The 25979-nt window shown below is 36.8% G+C and overlaps 1 protein-coding gene across 5 annotated transcripts in view; it reads left to right on the top strand.

Annotated features, from left to right (window-relative positions):
* The window catches only part of PHTF2 (putative homeodomain transcription factor 2), a 73740-nt gene extending 48681 nt beyond the window's left edge, over positions 1-25059 (top strand). For all 5 annotated transcript variants that reach the window (XM_080391950.1, XM_080391946.1, XM_080391947.1 and 2 more), the window contains 10 exons: positions 345-503; positions 3603-3821; positions 5877-6005; positions 7215-7487; positions 8484-8615; positions 11096-11182; positions 12138-12293; positions 17130-17225; positions 20987-21112; positions 22244-25059. In XM_080391950.1, coding sequence (XP_080248076.1) covers positions 345-503; positions 3603-3821; positions 5877-6005; positions 7215-7487; positions 8484-8615; positions 11096-11182; positions 12138-12293; positions 17130-17225; positions 20987-21112; positions 22244-22264 — 1398 coding nt within the window. In that variant the 3' untranslated portion in view covers positions 22265-25059. The remainder of the gene's footprint in view (positions 1-344; positions 504-3602; positions 3822-5876; positions 6006-7214; positions 7488-8483; positions 8616-11095; positions 11183-12137; positions 12294-17129; positions 17226-20986; positions 21113-22243) is intronic.
* Positions 25060-25979: the final 920 nt, after the last annotated feature.

Here is a 25979-nt window from a genome sequence, read left to right as displayed (position 1 = left end):
CGTTGGGTTTTGAGTTATTTTTTTCCCAAGTATTCTGGATATATTGCCTCTAAGACTTTCTTGGTAGGTTAGATTTAAACAAAATTACATTTAAAGTAAGAATGTCAGAACTGTTCTTTAGTGTAGTATGAATTAGCCCTTCATCATGTGAGAAATGTCTATTTTGATATTACAATATCTATTTTATGATCTGTGCTGTACCACTTGATTTTGACAATTGGAAATGCGTTAATATCTGACTTAAATGAGCATAGATGATAATGTTGCAGCAAGAAAATTGAGTTGAGAACAAGGCCTCGTAAGCATGAGTGTATGTCTTACTAATACTGTATTTCTTGCACTAGGATACTCACAGGACTGTGACAAATTTATCAGATGAAGTTTCTAGTGAGGAAGGGCCTGAAACTGGATATTCTTTACGTCGCAATGTAGAACGCACTTCCAGTGATTGTACACTTCGAAACAGGAAATCTCACCATTATAAGAAGCACTGTCCTCTGGAGGTATGTTCTTTTCCATTGCTGCTTTTCTGTAAATTGTTAAAACATCTTGGTTTCTTATTGAATAGATAAATTTTTCCTTAAACCCTTTTTCTCTTATAGTGGATTTTAGGAATCTGTTAATTGGAAGTCATGCTAGTGGGGACAGTGTTTGTTTTCTTAATGACAGCGTTTTGAAATTAAGAGTTTCTTATTTAGCTGGTTTGAGCTTCGTCATACTTCTCAGTTTTTTGTAAGGAGCCTAAAATATTTTCCGTAGATGTTGCATCAGGTTATGGCCAACTCTGTGGCTGCCTTTTGACACCAGTTATCTCCTCTGGTGTTTCTCTCCATTTAGTTAATATTTTGGATTCCCTAGCCTTCTTGTGGAGAAGTCTAATTGATGCTACCTCTGAGTTTTCATTCTCTTATGTTTATTGAAACAATCATTTAAAATATTTTCATGAAATCTCAACAGATTTGTTAATGCCTAAAAATACTGAAATCAAGAGACTTGATGATATCATAGCTTAGAAGATGGGAATTTATAGATTTCATGTTACCAGAGTCCTTAATCATCCCTCAGATATTGAAAGAGAAAGGGATATGTTACTGTGTTTTCATTAATTTATTTATCATTGTAAAGAAATTGTGCTGCTCTTTTGCTAATGATATGCAACTTAAAAAAGTTCTATATATATATGTGTTAACGGCTGTATTGCCGTTTTTTCACAAGCACTGAGAAAAGAGTGTAATTTCAGTTCTGACAAAAGTCCACTTACAGATGAGTTTAATAATCAGAGCCTTGTGAGTAAACTTTCTACTTGATATAAGAAGCAACTCCTTAGAAGGGTTCTGATATTGCTTTCTCTGATTAACAATTGCAAAGACTTGAAGTTGATGCTTTTGCATAAGAACATTGTTAGATAATCTTCTATTCCTTTATTTCTCACAGGCTTTGGTTAAAAAGATCCAGAAGGCTAACTGATTTGAGTGTTTAATGCCTTATGCATGTTTAGTTTAGGAGAAGTGAACAGGTCAATACTTGGAACCCTCTGCTTCATATTACAGAAGATGTCTTTTGACTTGTGCAGCTGGTAGTGCTTGACAAGAGGAAGCAGAAAGACATTACAGTCAATTTTTTTTCAGCTTAAATACATTTTCTCTTGCATAGAATGCTTCAGAGCTAGGGAAGACTGTGTTTAGATAGCTTCAGAAACTGAAGAGACTAAATTTGCTCTGTGTGTAGCTTTGGCAGTAATATTTTACACTTGCTCCCCGTTTGCTTATCTGACTGATGCCATGAAAGAGGAAGCCTTTCTTTGTTGTTACCAACTCGCCTCCCCCACATGATTACAAAGGAAATGAAACAATAGTTTTCAAATCTGTGAAAGCTTTCTTTGTATTTAAAACAAAAATAATAGTGAAGTCAGTGGATATACTCTCAACTTCTGTCGTACGTTTTCTTTTATCTTCATGTTTCCTTGTCAACTTAATTGTTGTTTGAGCAAGCTTTTTGAACATTCTTACTTTATTAACTTCAGGACTCAATGGTACCCAGTAGTGACTACCTTCTATAAATACTATTTATTTTTTTTAAGAAAAAGAAAATAGTTCAGACTCTTTCTGCATTGATATTATCCCTTACTTTGTAAAAGAAAGGGAAGGTGTTCAGACCAATTTTTTTCTAAATATTTCTTTACAAAATTGCTTACATGAAATACATTAGGCATAATTTTCAGGAAGAACAAAGAGTATGTCTTCAGATAATAATGCATTACAAATCATATTAAATTAGTAGGTCTCCTGAAACATTGCTTGATTTTTATTTTTGTTTTTTTTAAGTGTAAAAAAATTGTGTATATTCTCAAGAGAAACTAGTAGAAAGAAAGAAATTTTGTGTGAAGAGGGAAAATTGCCAGAGGATGGTGATGAGTAGGATGGTACTGCTTTTAAGACTACCTACCTATCTTGCAGGATTTGGATTCTGCTTACTGTAGAAAGTAGTTTAAAGCTCTGCATTCTTGTTCTGAAGATGTTAGATTGTTTCATATGTATGCATGGGGAGATTTGAATGTCCCAAACTTAATATCTATCTATCTTTCTATCTATCTTTCTAAGGTAAAAGTAAAAATTGAACATAATAAGGCATGGTTGTTTCTCAAAGTTTTTTGGAAATAATGAAAATTTCATGAATGACTGTGTAGATTACACATACACTTAGCATTAGCTATGTATGCTCTTTGTTATTTTTCTTCTCAATGCCTGCTGCCTAACTCTTCAAACAGGTGGGCGCTCTCTTTGTCTTTGAGAAGGTATGTTAGTAGTAACAGTGGGGGGATGTGATTTGTAGGGGACTTTGAGATTCAGTTCCTCTTTTATTACAGGCTCTTACATTTAGAAATGTCCTGGAACACATCAAACTTTTTTTTCAAAACTAGTTAATTTGTGTCCACACTGCATGCTTGAAAGGCTATTTGTGTGCTTCAGGTATTGAATGACTAGAAATATGTGTCCCTTCCTCCAGGGCCTTGCCCTTTCTAGAGGAAGAATTCCTGACTACATGGGGAAGTTAATAAGTAGCTAAAGTACTTCGGTTCAAACAGATAGAGAGAGAAAATTAAAATGTTGAATTAAAATACTTTGTGAACGATGCTTTTTTTCACTCCGACACATTTCTGTATTACAATCTTAGTCTAGTGTATAGCCTTGCTTGTCTTTCATATTTTCACTGAAGTATTGAAGCTGTAAAGTGTTTCGAAAGATGCTTAACTTGTAGCTTATAAAATCAGAAGTTTGAGACACAGTTGGAGTCTGTGGCTTGATAATTGCCATTAAAGTTCTTTGTGACCCTCTCCCTGACTAACCAGAGACCATGGCCATGGCCTATTAACTTGTTTGTACTTTTAAAGTGTAACTTTGAACTTGTTTTGTCTAAAAACCTATGGCCTTTTAGACATTCCTTGATAAACATGTAGTTCTTTCAGATGAGAAATATAATGGATTGGAACATAAAAAGCAGATAAACAGGGATTCACTAATTTGAAGTTTATATCTGTTCTGTCAAGAAACAATGTAGAATTAAAAAAGCTGCATTAATTCCAGTGCATATTTTAATTTCAGGACACACCTAAATCAGGTACTAGCTGCAGTTCTCGATGTTCAAGCTCCAGACAAGATTCTGAGAGTGCGAGACCAGAATCAGAAACTGAAGATGTGCTGTGGGAGGACCTCTTACACCGTGCGGAGTGCCACTCTTCCTGTACCAGCGAGACAGATGTAGAAAGCCCTCAAGTGAATCCATGTGTGAAGAAAGAATACAGAGATGACCCATTTCATCAGGTTGGTATCCACCATTTTTGATTTTTTTTACACTACACACAAATTCAGTATTATCAGCTTTATCATACATAAGAAGGTCTGGGAGAAAGAACCGTATATTAAATGAAAGTAAGAAAGCCAAAGTGATTTGATAGAATTAAAACAAGTAAAATTTGATTTCTGCTACTCAGTCATTTGTCAAATGAAAAGGATATGACAATATACTGAAATAGCTTACAGAATAGCAGAAAGATAACATACATGGTATCTAATGTTATATATATGGATATGAATTGTTACATGTGTATTATATATGTCTAAATTTTATTTAGATATAATATTTTTGTTTTTACCTTAAAACTAATAATTTTATTTCACTACTTAATGCTATTCCGTAGCAACATACAGGCAGTAATTTATGAAAATTTTAGTGTTTGTTGTGCAGCACTTCAGTTGCAGGCTGCCTTAGGTTGACATTGGACAGAATCCATTCATTGTTAATACTTTGATAAAATCCATTCAGATGTCACAGTGCCAGTTATATTTGTAGTACAAGTCTTATCTTTATATTGCATGTTAATTGCATTGTTAATTTGAACCATTTAAGTACACAGATTGAGAATGTGAAACATTATTCTGGGTACACACATCATATGTGTTGGTAGTGCACCATCAGTATGAGGAATGCCATTGAAGAGATGGTGTTAATACTAGCTGAGGAAAAGAATTTCAAAATTAGGTTTTTCATTCATAACCAGAATTGAAAATTATGTATTTGTTGATTTTAAAAAACACCCCCTCCTCCCAAAAATAAAAAACCAAACACAACAACAAACCCAAAAGTGATAGCAATTTGGATTTCACATGGTCTTTGCTTTTTTATTTTTATTTCTTCTTGCTTACATTGCATGTAAACACAGAAATGGAAGCCTTTCAATAGGGAGTTGAATTGCAGTATATGCACTGACTTTGTTTTTCTGTAGTTGAGTGTTTTTTCTGTTATAGATAGGTTATAGATTGTGAATTTCTGAGTTTCAGCTCCTGGTGTTGACACTCTCTCTAGAGGGAGACCTTGGAAATCTATGACTAAAAAAGTCCTGCAACTGATATTTGTGTTGTTTTAATAATATAAATCGATGTTTTTCATCCAGTGGGGAGGGGGGGGGAGAAGAAAAAATTGAATACTTAGCAAAACACATAGAATTCAGAAAAATACTGATAAGGTAAATAATAAAATAAAAAGCTTTAGTTTTAATCAGTGATAAATTAGATTTTAAAAATAATATTGTGCCCTACCCCCTGTGGTTTGATGCATGTAGTGCTAGGTGACCAGGCAGAGTTGAGAGCAATTTTAATCACCTGAATCGAGGAGGAGTGAGACAGGGATGAAGGAAGTCAAGAATTGGCCGCAGCAGAACCTGTCTCAGCATTTTTCCAGATCCTTCAGTTCTCACTTGGTGCTCTGTTTAGAGTAAAGGTGCCTCAGCCATAAGTGCATTCAGTAGATTAGGCTGGGATTGCTTGGCTTTTGGAGCAGCATCTATTGAGACTCCTACCGCTCACTGAGTCTTGCCAGATACAGTTAGCATAGCGGGGGCTTTATCCATCACAAGGATTGTGAAGTACACAAATATCATTAAAATCAAATAAAAAAAAAAAGTTGGTCTTAGGCTTACGGTGAGAAGAGGACTTTTCAGAATGTTATGGAAAGAATAATAATAGAAAAGTAAAATACTCCATTAAACATATAATAAAATTAAAGATGGCTTGTAAGTACTTTTTTGTTTTTGTGTATCACTCTTCTTTGATATGTTTGAGCAAAAAAGAAGCCAATTAATCCTCAACCACAATGTCGACACTTCTTAGAAAATGAAGTATGGGGAAGGAGAGATCTCTGTACTCAGAGCTGTTCCTTGGAAAAGAATTGGATGATTTTGAGGAATGTGGTTAACATATAGTAGAAGTAAATGCTGTATAACAATATTTGTGTTAGTCAAGTGTGGGTTTTTGTCAGCATATTGCTGAAATGGCAATAGATTTTTATCTCCAATGGAATGTATTCCTTGCCTTCCCCAGAGTCATTTGCCTTGGATCCACAGTTTGAATCCAGGACTAGAAAAAATAAGTGCAATTGTATGGGAGGGTAATGACTGCAAGAAAGCAGATATGTCTGTGCTCGAAATCAGTGGTATGATAATGAACAGAGTGAGTATTCTTTTTACTTTATGCAAATATTTTATTTAGGAGTCTAAGAACTACCAAAAATAAGCTTATTATATGTAGGGATTTGTATGTTAGTTTGGGGTTTGGGACTGCTTTTTCTGTTTGTTTTTTGGTGTTTTTTTTTTTTAAAGCATGTTACTGACATTGTTGGTCCATGGCTTACATCACTCTGATTTACTTGTTACTAATAGATAAAAGAGCTACCAAATCTTAAGTGTTGCGGCAATAAAATGTGTTTGCATTGTTAGGTACTTGCTAACATAGCCAACCTCTGTTTTATTGTTCCAAAGTGATGTATGCTGTGAATATTCTTACTTATCTCCTTGATTTTGATGAACAACCAGTGTGTTAGGTTAGGAATATACAGATCTGAGCATTTGAATCCTAATATTAAGACTGGAAAAGAAAGCTTTCCTATTTAGGAAAAAAATATCTAAGACGATGAGTGGGATGTCTCACTAGTCCTCCCTTCTTTTTCCTAGTACTCCTCTTCAGGAAATGGTTGGAAAAGCATTTAATTGATGTAATACTTTTTTTCAATACCGACAACATAGGCATTTTGTAGAGTTGAACATAAAATCCTAGCATAGTTGAAGAAAACTATCACTAATTCTGACAAGTTGATACTTACTGTCTCCAACTTGTTAAAAAGCAGTGTATTCACAAACTTGGTTCAGGTCTCTGTACCTGACTCATGAGGTGATACAGTTTTGGGTGCAATCCACAGCAGAAGTAAACTTGACAAAGCCATATCCAGGACAGTAGAACTCCAGTCCTGTCTGAACTGTGAATGCTTTGATTCCTTTAAAAAACATATAACCAAAAAGCAAAACACAAATAGGCGCAACATACAGGATGTAAGCAACACAGTCTGATTGGTACACTTTGTTAATTCAGTGTTGAATGAATTTTTAATACAAGAACATGCACTGGAGTCTTTTAACTGCAGTGTTATATTGTTGGGTTTTTAAATGTGATTTGTCATATTTAGTTCCTGTGCATTAAGTTCTCGTTGAGGAGTTCGTTTTCCTTAATAGTAAATTGTGAAGATGCTTAGTTCAAGTTTTCATATAACTTAGCAGGTTATAAAGTGTTCTTTGTGATGGTAAGACAGGAACATTAATAATTTATTGACTTAATTCAAAATTAATTCCAAAATTTAAAATATCCCTGGTTTTATTTTGTTTTTAGGTGAACAGCTATATACCAGGAATTGGTTATCAGATTTTTGGAAACATCATATCTTTAATCTTGGGTTTAATGCCATTTGTCTTTCGACTTTCCCAAGCTAAAGACTTGGAACAACTAGCTACACATTCTGCCACTGAACTTTGTATGACTGCATTTGGATCAAATGGAGATATTCTGGTTCTCTCAATGGTGGTTATAAGTTTTGTGGTCCGTGTCTCTCTAGTGTGGATTTTCTTTTTTCTGCTGTGTGTAGCTGAGAGGACGTATAAACAGGTATGAACAGCAAGCCAAGAGGTTTCACCCAAAGCAAAACAAGGTTTACTGTTTGTGTTTTTTTGACTTTGTGGCTATTTTAAACTTGTTTTCTTCAGCGGACTACGATTCATAGATCAATGATGACAAGTACTTCAAAGAGCTTACAGTTTAGGAGATGACTCAGTTGCAATGGACTGAAGTCTGTACAGTCTCTGTAGATAACCTCTTTTCTTGGAGAGCATTTCTGAGGGAAAACTTCAATATTTTCTTTCAGATTTCTGGCTCAGTGCATTAACCTGGCTCTTAGTCACGTCCGAGAAGAAGGTGTTTCAATAAAAGAACTCTATAAATGTCTAATTTGTTCTATCAGTCTGTTTCATTCAAAACCTTCAATTTAATTCAAAACAGTTCAGTCCAGAGCCTAGCCAAGGGCCCTGCCTGCTTTGCTAGCAGATCGGTCCCATGGCTGGAGTCAGCCAGAGCTGCTATTGAAGTAAGATACTTGTTAATTTATTGTTTGTTATTGCAATTTAAACTTTTAAAAGAATATCAATATCCCTTACTGTCAGCAGAGTATAGATACTTACTAGTCTACAAACCAAAAATTTTTAAACTTTCTTTTCTCAAATTATAGCCAAACTAGGCGATTTAGTACAGTAGAATAGTATTAACCTGCTTCTAATAATCATTTCTGTTGGAATGACCTTCTGTGATACAGGCACTCTCTAATGCAAATGATTGGCAGGTTTGATTTTCTCCCAAATTTTAAAAGCATAGTTGATCTGTTGTCTGAAATTTAAAGAAAGGAACTCAAAGTGTAGCTAAATTTTGTTTATCATTTGACTATGAAGACTTTTAAAACTTTTTAGTGTATCTCCTCTTTTCAGTAACATGCTACTCGTATTTCTGCACTGTATTAACATATTTCAGTTTTAAGTGAAGCCTTTTCTCGATTGTCTTTTTAGTGTCCTTGAAAATCAATTAACAGTTAAAGCATTTTTTTTTTCTCTACAGAGGCTACTTTTTGCCAAACTTTTTGGTCACCTAACATCTGCCAGAAGGGCAAGAAAATCCGAGGTTCCTCACTTCCGCTTGAAGAAAGTACAAAATATAAAAATGTGGCTTTCTCTCAGGTCCTATCTAAAGGTAAAATAATGTATATTTTTGCTAACACTTTAAAATAACTTATAGGCTCTTGATGGAAGGTTGGTATCCTAGTCTCAATTTTTCCTCCTGTGCACTTACTGCTGTTGGTGCACATGCCGTATATGCTTCATTTTAGTGACTCTGAGCCAGCAGTGTCTGCAGGCAGCCGGATTGTAAGAAAGTAAATGCCTAGTTTTTACCTTGGAGTAAAGTATGAGTGTGTTTCAGAGTTGGAGTCTTATGTTACTAATGCTAGCAGAAAAGTCTCTCAGGTGAATATGTTGGGTAAAAATAGTGACTTTTAGTATAACACAGATGATACCTTATTGTAAAATACCCAGCACTTAGTGTCATTAACACAGAAGGTATCTATAAAGCAAGACAGTTTATATGCGTGTTTGTGCTGTGTTTATGTGCCAGTTGAAGCCAGAAATTATGCCCAAGTATTATCTGTAAGACATTCTGATCCCTCTATTGTATGTTCAGCTCACATTTGAGTAATCTCTTTATATCTCTCTAATGATCTCTCCAAGCCAGAGCATTTTGATGATTCTTTGTAAAGGGATACATGTTCTCTAACTCAGGGTTTGGTGTTTTTTGTTTGTCCCCACCCCCCACCCCAAGTTTTAGTCCGTTTTTCTCCCTACATTAGGTAATTCAACTCAGATGAAGTTGAATTATTTTCCCTATTTGGTTTCTATAGCAGCATTTTTTTGGTCAACAGCAACTAAGAATCTCTTGCTAGTGGTGGTAATCCCCTTATTTCCATCTATGCTTTCCAACAGCAGTTAAGAAAGGTTAGATGAAATTTGCTATCAATAATTTTTAGAAGTAGGTAAAGGATTATGAAAACGTAAAGCAGTTACGGTGTAGAAACTGGAGAACGTGGAAAGCAGGAACTATAAACAGGCAAAATTTTTAATGTAAAGCACAATACTAAATTTGAAAGTGCATCATTTTAAGAGGAATTGAGGCAATTAATTGACAACACCCCTTGTGTTATGGAAGTATCTGTTGGGGCGGCTGTGAAAAAGAGGTACCCTTTACATTTTACATTTGAGAGACTCCTTTTTCCTTGTAGTCTGTAATGTGTTGCTGGCTGGGAGAAAAGGAGGATAACATCACTTGGACAATAGAATGTAGTTTTGATGCTTTAAAGACTGCATATGGTAGCATTGTTGCAGAGAGAGTGTTGCCTTCTTTTGTCACAACCACATCTTATATATTCCACTCTTTCTTATGCCACCAGAAACACTTGTATAGTTATGTGACTAAGAAAAAAAGCAATCAGTGGTCAGAGGCAGGGGCGTAGAGAGCTAACCCAACTGAAAAATACCAGTCAAGAACACTAATTTTCACCTCTATCTGTTGCTTTACTTGGTTCACTGGGCACATCTGTAATGCCTGTGCAAGCACAAGGAAAGGAATGGAGACAAGCAGCTAAGCAGCAGGGCTGCCTTCTTGCAGCGGTGCTGCTGGCATATACTGCCATAGCATCTGTCCAGAATACACTTGCATGTTACCTGTCTGTATATATGTCCACCTGGGAAGATGTGGGCTGGGGTATATACACATCTCAAGTCTAGCAGAGGCAAAACTCTCTGACTCAATATAGAAGCAGTGCGTGTGTACCTGCAGTAGTAATTTGTACTTCTCCCCCCCGCCCCAACATTTAAACTTCCTGTCTCGTTCTCCAAATTTTAAGGTTGTATCTTGCCTATGTACACCTCCCACCATGCTTGTCGCATTTGTATAGTTAGTACTATGTTTAGAGAACAAAGTTGAGCAATGAATGTCTGTTACAACTTGTACATGCTTCAGTGCAGCACAGGACATATAGTTCTTTAAAAATAAAGAGGGGAGAAAGCTCAGTGGGTAGAAATATTTCATTGTACCAGTAAGCAAGAAAAAAATGTCTGAAAACAGTGTGGTTGTACCTTTCAAGACAAGCGTGTTTTCCTCCTCCTCCTCCTGGGTGAGAGAATTATATTATTGCACCTACCACAATGGGACAGTGATTTACAGCTACAATTTTTATGTGTCAAAAAGAGGCAAATAATGGAAAAGACCAACCATGTGAAATCATATTTTGATATCCTGTTGCAATCTGGTGTCCAAAACACTTTTGTTAGTACTGGTTCAATACTTGGGGTTAAAGCCCAGTGCCATATCTGCTTTATGTCAGAGAATGCTGCTGAAAGTTGTGTCATATAATGAAGGAGCTGACTGAACATGTGGTGAATATTTTCTTTCTCATAATTACCTTTAAATCCTTGCATCTGAATTAATCTTGCACGCCTTTAGGGGTATTAAAATGTAGTGATTTTATTAGGATCTAATATTGTGTTCGGAACTTAAATTACCGAATTGTGAGCCGTGATGAAACATAGGTTCAAGGTGTGATTCTAACTGGATATGCTAAATATCACCGTTGATTGGGTAGGTTTTCACTCACATATATCCATACCCTTTATTTTCAGCGTCGAGGTCCTCAACGCTCAGTTGATGTAATAGTTTCATCTGCTTTCCTACTGACTATCTCAGTTGTGTTTATCTGTTGTGCACAGGTAAGGAAATCTTGTATAGATACAGCCATGACTTAAATAGCTTTAAAATAGTTTTGAGTGCCTTTTGCATGGTGATTCCTATTGAGTTAAAAGACCATGGTGAAAAATCAGTAACAGCTGATACAGCTTTTCAGAAGATTAAGCTGCATTTTGTATTGTTCATTTTATCTACTTCAGAATATTATTCTCTTAAGAGAGAAAATTATTGATAGCATAATTCCTAACATGATAAGATTTTTTTTAAAATCTATGTCCTCTTTCATTTTTCATCATGTATTTTGGAACATGGTGGGGGGTTCTAACTTTGCATCAAAACACACGTTTGAAAACTGTTGACCTTGGTTGATGATTTTTGTGAGAAACAAGATTGCTGGCTATATTAGCTTGCCCTCTAGTGGAATATCTTTTTGTAAGCAAATCTATGTTTAAGGATTTTTACCACTTAAGATTTTTCCTTGAGCTTCTGTTTCAGAATACAGGAAAGCTTCTGAATGGCTTCTGGTTGTATTTTCTTTCTACTTTCTTCCCTAGTTAACACTAATGTGTTTCCCTGGTAGCTAACTATAAATACTTTAATCAGAATGTAATGCATCAGTAACTCTGCTTGGATTAAATTTTCTATATAATTCAGTACATTTGAGGGTATGTTTTGGGTTTTTATCCTGTATAGTGTCTTTGCAAGTTTGAACATGGGTTTAAAATTGGCTTAGAGTAGATAGTTTTTTCTATTGCTTTAAAGAGATGAAAAAAAAGTGTCTAAATTCTGAGCCTTTCAGACTTCATATATTTGACACAGTGTTGATTTTCAATTATGATTCAAAAATATTTAATGCCTAAAACCAATCCCTGTACTGATAACTGGGTTTTTTTTCTTTGAGTTGGGGAGATAGGTTATTTTCTTATGTCATAATGTAATCATTAGTTTGATTAATTTTTTTTTCTCTTTTGTTTTCAGCTGCTTCACATGCATGAGATCTTCCTTGAGTGTCACTACAATTGGGAACTCATAATTTGGTGCATTTCACTAACTCTTTTTCTCTTAAGATTTGTTACTCTTGGATCTGAAACCAGTAAAAAGTACAGCAATACCTCAATATTACTTACTGAGCAGGTGAGAATTTCTATAGACCTATATTTTTCTATCTAAAGTAATTCATTTGGTAGGTCTCAGGCATGCATTTGAGATGTATTAAAATAGTTTGGATTAGGGAGTTAATTAGGGCGTAGTGGAACAACACTTTACAACATGAGGTTCGGTTTCTGTGAGAAGTGTATGACACTGTTTAAAAGTTGTATGGAAGATTGAGATGGCCATATCCCAATTGAGTGAGTGGACTTGGAGATATCAGTATATGTCAGTTGATATAATTTAAAATCTAACAGAACACAAACATAGAAAGTAGCTTTTAAATAGGAAAAAAGACACCTGAACTCTCAAAGTGTGGGATGGGAGAGTAAAAGATTTGAAAACAAACTTACTCCCTACAAAGTGGGTCACTGTTTCCAGTCTAATAATTTTGACTGCTAGGTTGCATGAATTACATATAGTCTCCTGTAGACTCCTTGGAGACTTCTTCTTTCAGCCATCTGTCAAGCTTGGCTTTGGGTCTACCTACTTTTCTTCTCAGGAATGTTCTGGTTGGTGTTTGTACTGCAAACCTCCTTCTCTGCTCTGCCTGGCACTGATGATAGTTTTCCAAGCTAAGCATGTTCAGTTAGCATTAGGCAAGAAGCCATCTTTTCCTGCTCAGAGAGGTTTCACAATGGTGCAAGATACAGCATTCAGGGCAAGGTAAATAGGCCGTTCAAGAAACCTTTACATGTTTCCTACAGGAAATGTGTTCAAGTTGGAGAACAAAATCTTCCAAACTGTCTCCCAAAGTCAGGATGTGAAACTTAATGACAGATGGTATAAATGACTGCTTACCTATATTGCTCAGTGAGAATTCATTCTGTCTTTACTAAAGATGACGCAGCTCGACACTGAGAAGACAGACTGCCTATTTACCTTGCCCTGAATGCTGTGTTTTGCACCAGTGTGATACCTCTCAAGAGTTCCCGAGCCTGGAGAGCTTTGCATTGTTTGGTTGATCCTCAGAGTACGAATAGCCTAATGTCCCAGTGAAGTGTATGTCCTCTGTTTCTGGAATGAAAATGAAGGGAAATGTTTGTGATAAGTATTAGAAAAAGATTACGGAGAGCAAGGCGCGCATGCGAGAGAGAGAATGTCAAGCCTTTGTTTTGCTTTCGTAGGTTTCTATACTACGGTCTTCATGAGAGTCAGTGTTTAAATATTTTAAGCCAGCATACCCATTGAAAGAAGCACACCCTCTGTGTCCCCATAACTTAAAAAAAAAAAAAAAAACAACCAAACAAACAACAAAATACAAAAAGAAATGCGGAAAGTACTATGTCATCAGACACCTAGCTTTGTATTGAATCTGCCTTATCCTGTTACAAGTAATTTCCCTTAAAAATGCCTGAGAGCTTTATGAAGTGAAAACTGGAATAGAATTCACTGTTGTTTCTCAGAAAATAAAAACGATACACGTCACCCTGAGTAGAACTCATTTTGGACTGGTTTCACATACTAGCTGGATACCACAGCATATTTACAGTGTTCTTAGACACTCATGAAAGTCTTAACATTTTGGCCTTTCATGAGAGGTCAAACCCGAACAACTGACTGACACTCACTTGATCTAAAGGAAGCACATATGAACTGGTGTCCTTGAAAATCACATACTAATGTTATTAGGCTTACTGAGAAGAGAATGAAGCTTTAAAACAAAACAAAAAACTACAACAAAAACCCAGAAAGGACAAACAAGCCTCAACCCCCAGATTCAATATAAATGCTTCAGGGATAAGATGAAATTGCAAAATCTACTTTTTGTTAGCCAAGTTGCAGCCACATCTGTGTGCTTTATATTAATCTGTGAATTTCCCTGCCTGAGGACAGACGTAAGCCCAGCCTTGGCTTATTGTGAAGGCTAGTGCATGGCAAGGGATGTAATGTAATCAAATTTGCCAGGCCTCCCCATATTTAAATTTCAGCCATTGTTCTCCATACCAGAGAGGCTTTAACTGCTTGGCTTTCTTGATTGTAGTACGTTTCACATTCATGGGTAATCTGTGCAATAGTATCCATGGTCAGGTTGACCCCTCAATGACAAGCGCATCTACATGTTGCATCTCTTCCTTGTTGGCCAGAGGTGTCACGGGCCCAAACAAACGAACAACTACAAGAAAAAACCCAAAAGGACAAACAAACCTCAGTCCCACATTCAATTTAAATGCTTCCCAGAAAAGATGAAATTGCAAAGTCTAGTTCCTGTAGCGAAGTTCCATCCGTTTCTGTGTTCAACCTATGAATTTCATGATTAGGAGTCATGATGGGAAACTAAAAGATCAATCATTTTGTATCAAGGGATTTTTTGACTGCATGCTGTTTGTCTCTACTTTTTCAAGTCCTTCTGAAAGTGTTTCTAATTTGTCTTGTAAATGAAGTGCCTCAGTGGTTCCTTGTTGAGTAAAATATGACGTATGGTCTGATCAAAGTGGTCTTGCCAGTTTTAAACTCTCAGAATGGGTATGGTAGATGGCTGTGCATATATATACATTCAAACTTCCCTCCTGATTCAAAATTTGTTATTGAATGTTGGGTTTTTTTCATAAATTAATGACAACATAGTAGCTGTTAAGAGATTTGAACCCTCCTAGGGTTTATTGCCTAGCGTTTTTTCAGACTTTCTAAATAGAGCTGTGGTGGTTTGACCCTGGCTGGATGCCCAGTGCCCTCCCAGCCGCTCTGTCACTCCCCTCCTCAGCTGGGCAGGGGAGAAGAAACACAACAAAAGGCCCATGGCGGGGTAAGGGCAGGGAGAGATCACCGTCACAGCAAAATGGACTAAACTTGGGGAAATCAGTTTATTACCATTCAAATCAGAGTAGAATAATGAGAAATAAAAATCAAAACTTACCAACACCTCCCCCCACGTCTCCCTTCTTTCTGGGTTCAACATCACTCCCAGTTTCTCCACTGCCTCCCCTTGAGCAGCGCAGGGGGACAGGGAATGGGGGTTACGGTCAGTTCATCACATACCGTTCCTGTTGCTCCTTCCTCCTCACACCCTTCCCCTGCTCCAGCCTGGGGCCCTCCCATGGGAGACAGTCCTCCGTGAACTTCTTCTGCATGAGTCTTTCCCACAGGTTGCAGTGCTTCGCAAACTGCTCCAGCGTGGGACCTTCCCGCAGGGTGCAGGCCTTCAGGAATGGACTGCTCCGGCGTGGGTCCCCCACAGGGCCACAGGTTCTGCCAGCCAACCTGCTCCAGCATGGGCTTCCCGCGGGTCACAGCCTCCCCGGGCTGGGGGCACAGCCCGCCCCGCCGGGGGCTGCCGGGGAGCCTCTGCCCCAGGGCCTGGAGCCCCCCCAGCCTCCTGCTGCCCAGCCCGGGGGGGTGTCTGCGGAGCTGTTGCTCTCACATACTCTCACTTCTCTCTTCTGCTGTGATCGTGCAGATTTTTTCCCCCCTTCTTAAATATATTATCACAGATATATTTATCCGGGCTCGGCCTTGCCCCGTGGTGGGCCGCCTTGGGGCCGGCTGGCACGGGCTCTGTCAGATATGGGGGAACTTCTAGCAACTACTCAGAGAAGCTGCCCCTGCAGCCCCCCTGCTACCAAAACCTTGCAATGCAAATCCAACACAAGAGCCTTTTTTTTCTTAGTTTATTTCTGTTTATAAACACTTGAATTGTTGAAATCAGTAATTTTATATTAAAAACTGGAATCTCTTTGCCTCTAAAAGCATAATTTAAAATGAGTTTGGTAGTTCAGGAGCTTGATATGCCTTGGAATATATGAGGCTAATTTTTTTGGTTTTAACTTGTATAAGAAACAGTGACCATTTTAGGGAGTTACTTTGTTCAGATGTCCATGGCCCTTATTTCAATAACCATCTTAAACAAGGTGGTTAAATATATCATGGCATCATATAGCATCACTTCCTTTCTGCAACTTCACTTCTGTAGCTTGGTAAGAGTTTCTGTCATCTGAAGGATGCTTCAGCGTATTGCTGAATTGTTAATTTTTTTTGTTGATGAAGGTCATCATCCTAAAATAGTAAGTTCACGGCTTTTCAAGATATTTTTCCTTTGATTTGCTTTTGTTATGCATTACAAAAGAAAAACTAGCCTTCACCTGGTCTAAGATATCAAAGATAGGTTATTTGAGAATGAAAGCTGATGTTTCAAAATTGCTGGAAGGGCAAAAGAGAGTTAATGTGTACTCTTAACTAAACTTTCTCAGAAACAATGACCTAAAAACATCTGGAACACAGAAGTGTTCAATGATCAGTATACTGTTCTTCTCCAGCAATGAAGAGTTTAATTAATTTTTCAGATATTTCAAGGCATTAGAAAGATTGATTTTTCTGCACTCAAAGTGCTCATGAAGTACTCAATTACACTAAAATCTTTTAAAAGAAATTATACTTTAGCAGAATTTTGGTTTAGCATTTCAGTCTATTCAGTATCTTTTGGGGTTGTTAAGCCTTATAAAGTCTACATGCTAGTAGAAAGACCTGGAAATGAATTGACAAATCTCGGGTAATTATTGAAGGAGGAAAAAGAAATTATGCAAACCTTACATATGGGGTTGGTTTTCTTGCCTAATTTGTGGACTGCATTGAGCTTTTAAAGTTGTTGCTGTAGTAGTGTCAAATAGATTTTGTTGTATCATAAAACATTGTATTTTCCTATGGCACTGGACCAGTATTTGCTCTTAAATATTAAAAAGGAAGCAAAAAATTTGCTTCCTTGCAGAAACGTCATCACTGTTCTGTTATATGACTGCTGACTAATCGTTTCATTTTATTGTTAAATATTTCCAAATTCCTTTAAATTCTGAGTAAGTGGTGATACTCTTATTTTATTTAAATCAGATAAACTTGTACTTGAAAATGGAGAAAAAGCCTAACAAGAAGGAGGAGCTGACACTAGTGAACAATGTTTTAAAACTTGCTACTAAGTTATTGAAGGTAAGAATTAAAGCACTATTACAATATTATATGTAACTAAGAAGCAGAATAGATTGCTTAATGGGTCGCTTGTGTTACTTTTGCAGGCAGCGCAGTATGTTTTGGTTTAAATCTGCTCTGTAACTCTTTCACAGCAATGCTACTTGTTCACACGCTACAGTCTTGTTATGTTGCTATCATTGTGGATTACAAATTATTACTATATACAATAAATTTTATTCTTTAAACTATATGAGCAGCCTGAGAGAAGGTACTTCAGGATGGACAGGATGATGAATGCTTGAGAAATAAATGATGCAATGTTGTTGGGTCTTTTGGAGTGTAAATATCTGGTTCTAGTAATAAGCTGCTGGGGGATTTGTACTCTTCCACAAAAGTAATTCCTCTTAAAAACTGTCAGTGGTTACCATTTCAAATTAAAACTAGATTATCCTTGATGTCGTCTTTACTTACTGTGATAGATTAATCTTTTTGGAAGACAGAGAGAAACTGTTACATAGGTCCATTTATAAGTGAACTAAAGGTACAGATTTCATTTAATGTAATTCAAATATGTCAGCTGTGCCCTTGAACTATTTGGCAATTATTTTTTGCATGGAATTTTAGTAGAGAAGTTTTTTGCTTATGCAATATTATCCTGTTTGTCAGGGAACTATATTTGGTGAGTAGAAGATACTTCTTCATGGTGAGAGAACATGAATTTTTTTATTACTTTCCGTTTCTAGAATTCTGCAGAAGAAAAATCATCTTTCTTTCACTCATCTGGAGCTAGAGCATGGACCTGCTTAGGGCTTTTATAGAACAACTTCTTGTTGTTAACAAAGCAGTGGTTGAGGTTCTCAGGAAGACATTTTTGATCCTAAATTGCCTCTGCTGAGTTTGTCTGTTCTTTCAGACTCACAGATCTGACATAATTTGGGAAGCAAGTTGTTCTGTTCTTTCATTTGTCTGGGAGCTTCATTCTTGGCCCAGAAATGTCTCATTCTCCTTCAGACTAAACATTTCCTTAATCCAAAACTTACTTAAGGGTTACTTGAATGCCAAATGAGAGTAATAAACGTAACGCTTGAAAAACTTCTTTTATTTTAGGTTTGGCTTTTATGAACAAATAAGATCAGTTAGATTTAGTATTCTTAATGTGTTTATACACTAAAATTAACAGTATATAACCTACAGTTGACTAAAGTAGGCTTTCAAAGAGGAAGCCAGTTCTGATACTACAAAAAACAAACTCATGACTTGCCTCCTCATCTCTCTCGGCATGGTGTTTCAGTGCTTAACCACTTTGGCTGTTGTGAAAGCTTCAGCTTTCAGCATTTGGATCTTGTTATACATTCTGCTGTCATGGTAAAGTTCTTAAAGAGGTGCTACTGATTTGTTATTCTTGGACTCAGAAGTGAGGTAACAACAGTATTGTGATTTCTCCTTCAGGGAATCAACTTCCTCCTTTAGTCCAAGATAGAGTGGTCCCGTAGAACAGTTCCCCAGGAATGACTGGCAAATACAGAAGTGTTTTCCTCCCCCTCAGATAAACTTCCTTCAGTTCACACACCCCTCCCACCATGTTCGAGTATAGCACGACTAATACCGATTCCATGTGCAGAGATCCCTGTAAGTAGAGGGAATGGCTGGATTATCGTGCAGTAAACCTGAACCATATCTTTCAATGCCTCCATACCTTTCCGCTGCAGTCTGGAAAATTCAAGCCTCTTAAGAGAAGCAATTGGAGGGCTTTGCGTATGGTGGTGCTTTAAGACCTTGCTGCCTTATTCTACCGTATGTAGAATTCTAGCCACTTACCCCATTGATTCCTGTGCAAGAAGGGGCAGTTCTTAAAATGAAGTTTAAACTCTGTTTAAACTAGTCAGTTAGAGGCTGAGATGATGGGGTATTTCTGCTAGTGTGTGTGGTCTCATCTCAAAAAATATGCAGCACTTTCATGAGAGGGCTGACAGAGTCAGGAGGAGTTCAAAGCAGACAAAGCAACAGCTTAGGTTGAAAGTTATGCTATAATGATGTGGAGAGCCTGGCTAAGTCAGTTATTAACTGTTTCTTTTGGTATAAGAATAAGGAACGGCAAAGCTTTTACAACCTGGTTTTGGAACAAACAAAAGGAAGTGTTCTCTGTGTGTCAGGTAGCAGACTTGTGCAGCTGTTGGTCAAAGGACACTGGATGCAGAAAGGTTATCTGGATTCAAGGAGAGACTGAACAAGTAGACTAGACAGATTCAGGGTGTCTCATGTGTTGAAATGTTTGTGTGCTGTGAGAATGTAGGTAGGGTGAGAAGCAGCTGCTTTTGGTGGCAGGATGCTGATCAACCCTTGATCTGACTCACTTCAGTCTTTTTCATGCTTTTCTCAGTGTTTGCAAAAAAACTGTTCGTGTTTTACTCTTTTCAGAAATGTGTCAACTGACATGACCTTTCCAAAGGGGACTTGACTTTTGTGGCACAAATCCCAGACCCAGGCCACCACTTAGTTACTGTGAGAATGTGCCCAAAAGTGAGATGGATTTCCAAGCCATCTAGTATGAGCTTTCAATGAGTTTTTGGTAGCTAGTGATCAATGCAATTACGTATTTCATGCCCATTAGCTAAATGGAGTTGGTTTTGTTTGGTTTTTTTTTTTTAATTTGGTTTTGGATGGTTTTGATCCTTAAGCTTTTACTGAAGACTGTATTATGTTGAATAGTCTTACTGTTTTCTTACTCCCAAAATTGGTAAGATGAATCCAAAATCTAAAAACTTTTTCCTTAATGGATTTCTCTGCTGTTCTCAGAATCATGCCTTTTATAGCTTTTGTATTTGCAGCAGTTTTATACCATGTTACATCTAAATGAAAAGGTTGTTCATTCTTATGTAACCTCTCTTGAAGGAAGAGTCAGAGCTCTGACATTCTTATTTATTAAAAAAGGGTTTCTAAGGCGTTGTGCAAGGCACAGGATGTAGTGCAGGGGAGGGATGAAGATTAATTTAGAGCTAGAAAATATAAATGACCAAAGCAGTGATAGTTGTTATGCTTTATATAATCCACTCATATTTTAAAACTTTTTTTATTCCTTTATTTGACATATTTGTAGGCCAGAAATGTGTGGGTGACTTCATTCACACACCAGTAACTGAAAATTGGTGAAATAGCCGTTTTGTTCAAGTTCTGTTGCAGATTAATTTTGGCTAATTTATTTGATCTTTCCAATTAAAAAAAAAGTAAATTATTAGCAGTTAAATGATTATTAGTACTTTTTCCCTTCATCTTCCTTTTCTGGCTATGTTCGTCAGTAATTATTCTCAAAATTAATGGAGATGGAAATGCATTAGGAAAGACATTTTTGTTAATTTTCTATATTAGTGAGGTAGCCTTCTGTCACTGTGGAAAATCTTTTTTTTATTTGCTTTTTTTTGTGGTTCTGCTGTCTGTCAGCTGTTTTCATACTGAAGGTGATTTCTGGAAAATTATAAGGAATTCTAAAATGATGGCACCTTAGGAAAACTAGTTCTCTATTTTCCTGGCTTCATGAGCAAATTGGTAGATGCTTTAGCTGGGTAGCCTCCAATTTTTTGAAGGGTTTTAGACATCAGTAGTCAGTTAATGTGATGGGTATTTTCTTGCTCATTGTTTTTCCTGTGCAGAAGAATAGGAGGATGTTTTACTCAATTGTGACTTGAAGACTTCTTAAGCTATCGAATATCACTCAATACATATATGAACAAAAACCTCTTTGTGTAATTTTTGCTTTTAATGTCATTGTTTTGCATTACTAGGAACTGGACAGTCCCTTCAGGTTGTATGGGCTTACAATGAATCCACTGCTTTATAATATCACCCAAGTTGTTATCTTGTCAGCTGTTTCTGGTGTCATCAGTGACTTGCTTGGATTTAACCTAAAGGTAACTACTTGATAAGCATCCTTTTTTTTCACCATGGGGTTCAGAATATTATGATAGATGGATCATACGTTGCAGACTAATGTATTCTCAACTGTATTAACTAGAAGATTTATTCTTTGAAAATGGTTATGGCATTTAAGCTGTATCAGAATAGTGATGTATTTGTTCATATGCGCCAAGAGAAGAATCCAGGAAGACCTTATAGCAGCTTTCCAGTACCTAAGGGGGGCCTAAAAGAAAGCTGCAGAGGGACTTCTTACAAGGGCCTGTAGTGATAGGGCAAAGGGGAGTGGCTTTAAACTGCAAGAGGGTAGAGTTAGATTAGATCTAAGGAAGAAATTCTTTACTGTGAGGGTGGTGAGGCGCTGGCACAGGCTGCCCAGAGCAGCTGTGGCTGCCCCATCACTGGCAGTGTTTCAGGCCAGGCTGGATGGGGCTTGGAGCAGCCTGGTCTAGTGGAAGGTGTCCCTGCCCATGGCTGGGGGGCAGCTCTTTTAACTCTTTTGGTTTTTTGTTTGTTTGTTTTGGTTGTGGGTTTGTTTTTTTTTTTCATTTTTGTGGCTTTCTAACTTTATGTAGGACACATAATTACCAGGATTTCTTAAACATACAGACACATTCATACACATAAGTACTATATCTTATTTGACTTTTCTTTGTATCCCAGATCTGATTTCTGCCTTGAATTCCTCACTGTTGACTTTGTAGCTCCTTAAGGAATGCAAAAAGATGCAAGCTATCCTTGTCTTGCGCTGCAGTGAAGTATTATGGTAGATAGAGTATTACTGTGACCAATATTACACAGTGTTGTGTCATCGTGGCTGAAGGGCTACCTTGTTAGGCCCTACTCTCTGCCCCGCTCTGAACTGCAAACTCTGGAAACTATTTCAAGATTCAGGTTAAGAGGCACATTCGTTTTGACAAGCTTGTAGCACAGAGCCCTTAATTCGCCACTGAGTTTGCTTACATCTGTCCGTTTTTTTCCCTGTTAAACAAATGTAAGATTTATTTTGCGTATTATAGAATATGCAGCAAATGCAGTAGGAAAAAAGAAAGTGGTGGTATTGCAGTTCTGGTAAACGGAAGACTGAGTTGAGAAATAATACTGATTTACTGCTTGAACTTTTCCAGCTCTGGAAGATCAAATCTTGACAATACATAAAGAAGACGAGATAACACAGTGTTATAGAAAAGCTCATTGATTGACAAAACTGCCTCAAAGCAGCCACTGAAATCTGTATTTCAGATGCTACAACCTCTTCAAGGATGTCATTTGGAAAATTGAAGTGTTTACATCTGACTGTCTTGTGCAATCTTTGTATTTATTTCAACTTCTCACTGTTTATGTTCATTTTAGTTGACATTTATATTTTCTTTTCAAACTTACTTGTTTAGCTTTGGAAAGAGTCAGCTTTGAGAAGGGTCAAAAATTGTGTGTCTGAGAACTTCTGTTGTTAAAGTTGAAGCCAGTGCTGAACATTTTTAGTTACGGTAACACTATAAGGAAGTCATTTGATTGTTGATAATGTGGTAAAATTGCTTAGAATATTTCATTTGCACCAATCATTTATGAGGACAACGTAACATCAATAGATGTTTGGTTGCAGTAGAAAAGTGAGACATATACAAAAAATAAAGTACTGACAATACAGTATGACAGGTAGCATAAATATTTTATATTAATATTAGATGCAAATGGGAACTTTTAATATTTTGAGTAATTCCAGGATCTAAACTCGTATAGGCTGCAGTTTAAATATCCTGGGATATTAATCAAGGTATTATATAACAAGTCAACAAGTGCTCTTTGATAACACTTTTATTAGAGCAATAATTGTAAATGGTTACCATGTTGTATGATATTTTGATAAAATTAAATATTGTATTTATTTGAAATACTGGGCTGTTCTGCGCAGCTCTGACTGTGCATGCTCAATATGTGCACTTTTTATTGTTACTTTTAATGAGAAACTTTATATATATACATATAAATGTATATTAATTGGAATATATTATGGTGAACTATGGAGCAGTATATATTGTATGTTGAAGCTGAGTATTTAAAGAAGCCGAAGATTTACTGGTGAAAGGAGTGCTATGAATGACTGAGCATAAGATAGATAGATGCTCTCCTCTTGTACACTATAGTATATGCCATTCATACCACATTGAAGTTTAAGAACAGCTTAACACAGAAAAGTTCCTCTGGTGAGCAGCAGAGCTCATGAAGCCTGGTAGTCAGCAGATTTGTGTCTTCAGAAAACCTGCTCTCCTCCTGTTCCTCCCCAGCAGGTGTCATTCCCCAGCGCTTTCCTGGCTGGGGTTTCCCAGCTCTCCCTCTGCCTTCTGTCCCCTGCCTCCCACACGGACCAGTCATATTGGCTCATGGTTCTTCAGCGTGACAAAAACTGATGTTCACCCATGTAGACTTAAGTTACCTGGAACAAACTTCCCATCTACAAATTATGTGGGAGGATTAATATCGCCAGGTGCAAGTATTCTTACATTTTGTGGTTCCAAAATAGTGTCTTCATATTGAAAAATGACAAGTAAGTAGATGACAAGAGTCTGGACATTGCACTATGCTTGCTAATCTTCAGAATCTTGAAAGATTTGAAGTAATGTACCTTAAACTTATGTGGTATAAAAATATTTTTATATATAAAGCAACACAAACAAGCATTTTGTATTTTATTTGCCTCTGTACTAATGTTTAATAATGACCAAAGTGCATTCTGGTTTTTGAAAGAATGTATTACTGGAGCTTTAAGAACATACTGTATTTAGTTTCTCATATGAAAACTTCAGCTGCATCTGATCTGTTTCTTCTTTCTCTGTTGTTTGATGTTGGGATTGTTTTTAAAAATCAAGTACATTTTATATACAGTTTTTTCCAAATTATGGCATAGACATACACAGAACTTAATTTTGCACAAAATGTATTTTAAGAAAAAAAAAGTACAGCAGGAGTTCTATGGGTGATAAATGATAAAGCTATTGCTTTTTACAGCTTGTCACTATTACAGAACCATTCTTTGCTCTAGAATGGAATTACTTTTAGAAATGTAAAATGCTGAATATATGGCTTTTGTTACCTGAAAAAAAAAAAAAAAAAAAAAGAAAAAGGAAAAGAAAAAAAAAAAGAGGGGGGAGGGAAAACATTGCGGTTTTGGTCAGAGGTGAAATTAGTTTAACCACGTATACCTCAGCAACTAGCACTGTGCTGGATTGTTGCACTAACAAGTGGCAGCTTGGGGAGAGTAAAAGATTCACAAAATGAAATTAAAAATAATAAACCCCAGTATTTCCTACTATTAGGTATATTCATTATGTTAAAAATGGAAGAGGTTTATTTTCCAAACCTCAGGGTGGAAAATCCAGTATGAGAATAGAGGCAAGTAGAAATATGGCAGATCTTGTGTGTTAACTGTAATTTTTTGCCACCTGTTTTGTAACTGAAAGTGTGATCAGGCTTGGAATAAAGCTTTCTATGGTTGATGGTAAAAAAGAAGAAAAAACAATGGTCAGATATGTCTTTTAGTAATATCCAGCATATTTCTGAGTCTGCCTGTTTTGATTTAAATCCATATATTTGATTTAGATGAAATTAAAGCATATTTGGGAGACAAATCCTGCACATGGAATGCAAATGATGGTTGTCAAAATTGCACTTCATTGCAAGAACACAAACTTTCAGACACATTTAGTTATGCGAAGTAGTTTAATCTTATCGACTACTGAACATGTGGCTTCTAAATAACTGTTTCTATTGGAAAAATATTGAAACAGAATTTAGTTCTATTTTACCAGGATTTAAGGGGTTAATTTCAATCATCATTTTGGCTGTTTCTGTTTTGTTATGTCACAAGAAATATTTCCGTGTAAAAATGAAAATACAAGCAAACTAAAAGTACATATTGAAATTAAAGTTAAATGCTTCAATAACATGTTACGGAATATTTGGACAGAATTAATGTGTGATAACATGTATTAGCTATTTGTTTACTGATTAGTGAAATAGTTTCTAACAGAAAACTGTTCCATTAATGGCTTTCAAACACCCATTTTTATTAGCTTCATTTTGGCTTTCCCACAGCGTATTCTTTGGACTTTATAAACAGGTTTGGCCAGTGTTATCCCCAGGACTGACTTGGCAGTAGGTTACACTCCACACTTGCGTTCATTTGCTCACTTCCTAAACTTACTCTAAATGTAGGCTATTTACAGTTTAAAATTTGTTTTGATGGTCATGGAAGACACTACATGTATTAAGAAATTAATAGCTCCTGAGAGCCATCCATCTCTAGGTGATACCTTAGTGTGCCAGAATTCTTAGACGTTGCCAGAAAATGTTATGCACAGTGCAAGTTTCCGCAGTCCATACCCCATCTGTGTCTGAGTACCTGCCGAAATAGTTATGGAGCTGAAGATGATGGGATCTGATCGATGTGTTGCTGCTTGCTGGCTTGCTTCGGATCATGGGCCATTTTTTCCAGTCCTGATAGTCTCAAACCCATCCCGTCCAACAGAAAAGCGTACCTGGAACTGAAGCGGCTGTGGGTGATCAGGCATGAATTCAGCATGTGCTGAATGTGGCCTCTGTCTTACACCGGTGGTTATGATTGGGAAATCCTGGTACCTCCTACAGAGAGTTGTATTTCTACAGCTCATAGCATGGAGCTAAATTTACATGTATCCTCCCGAGTGCCACGTTTGGAATCTGAAGGGGTGCAAGACCTTTCAGGAAACCGAAGAAGTGAATTTTAAGAGGTTTTGTCGGTGTGCTGCTTGCTTGATATATGATTGCAAACCTATTTGTAAACCTGCTATCTCTGGTAGGCTCCAGTGAGCCATCCAATGTGTAGAT

This window comes from Falco punctatus (assembly GCF_963210335.1).
Source record: "Falco punctatus genome assembly, chromosome: 6".
Classification (NCBI taxonomy): domain Eukaryota; kingdom Metazoa; phylum Chordata; class Aves; order Falconiformes; family Falconidae; genus Falco; species Falco punctatus.
This window is presented reverse-complemented; position numbering and strand designations above follow the sequence as displayed.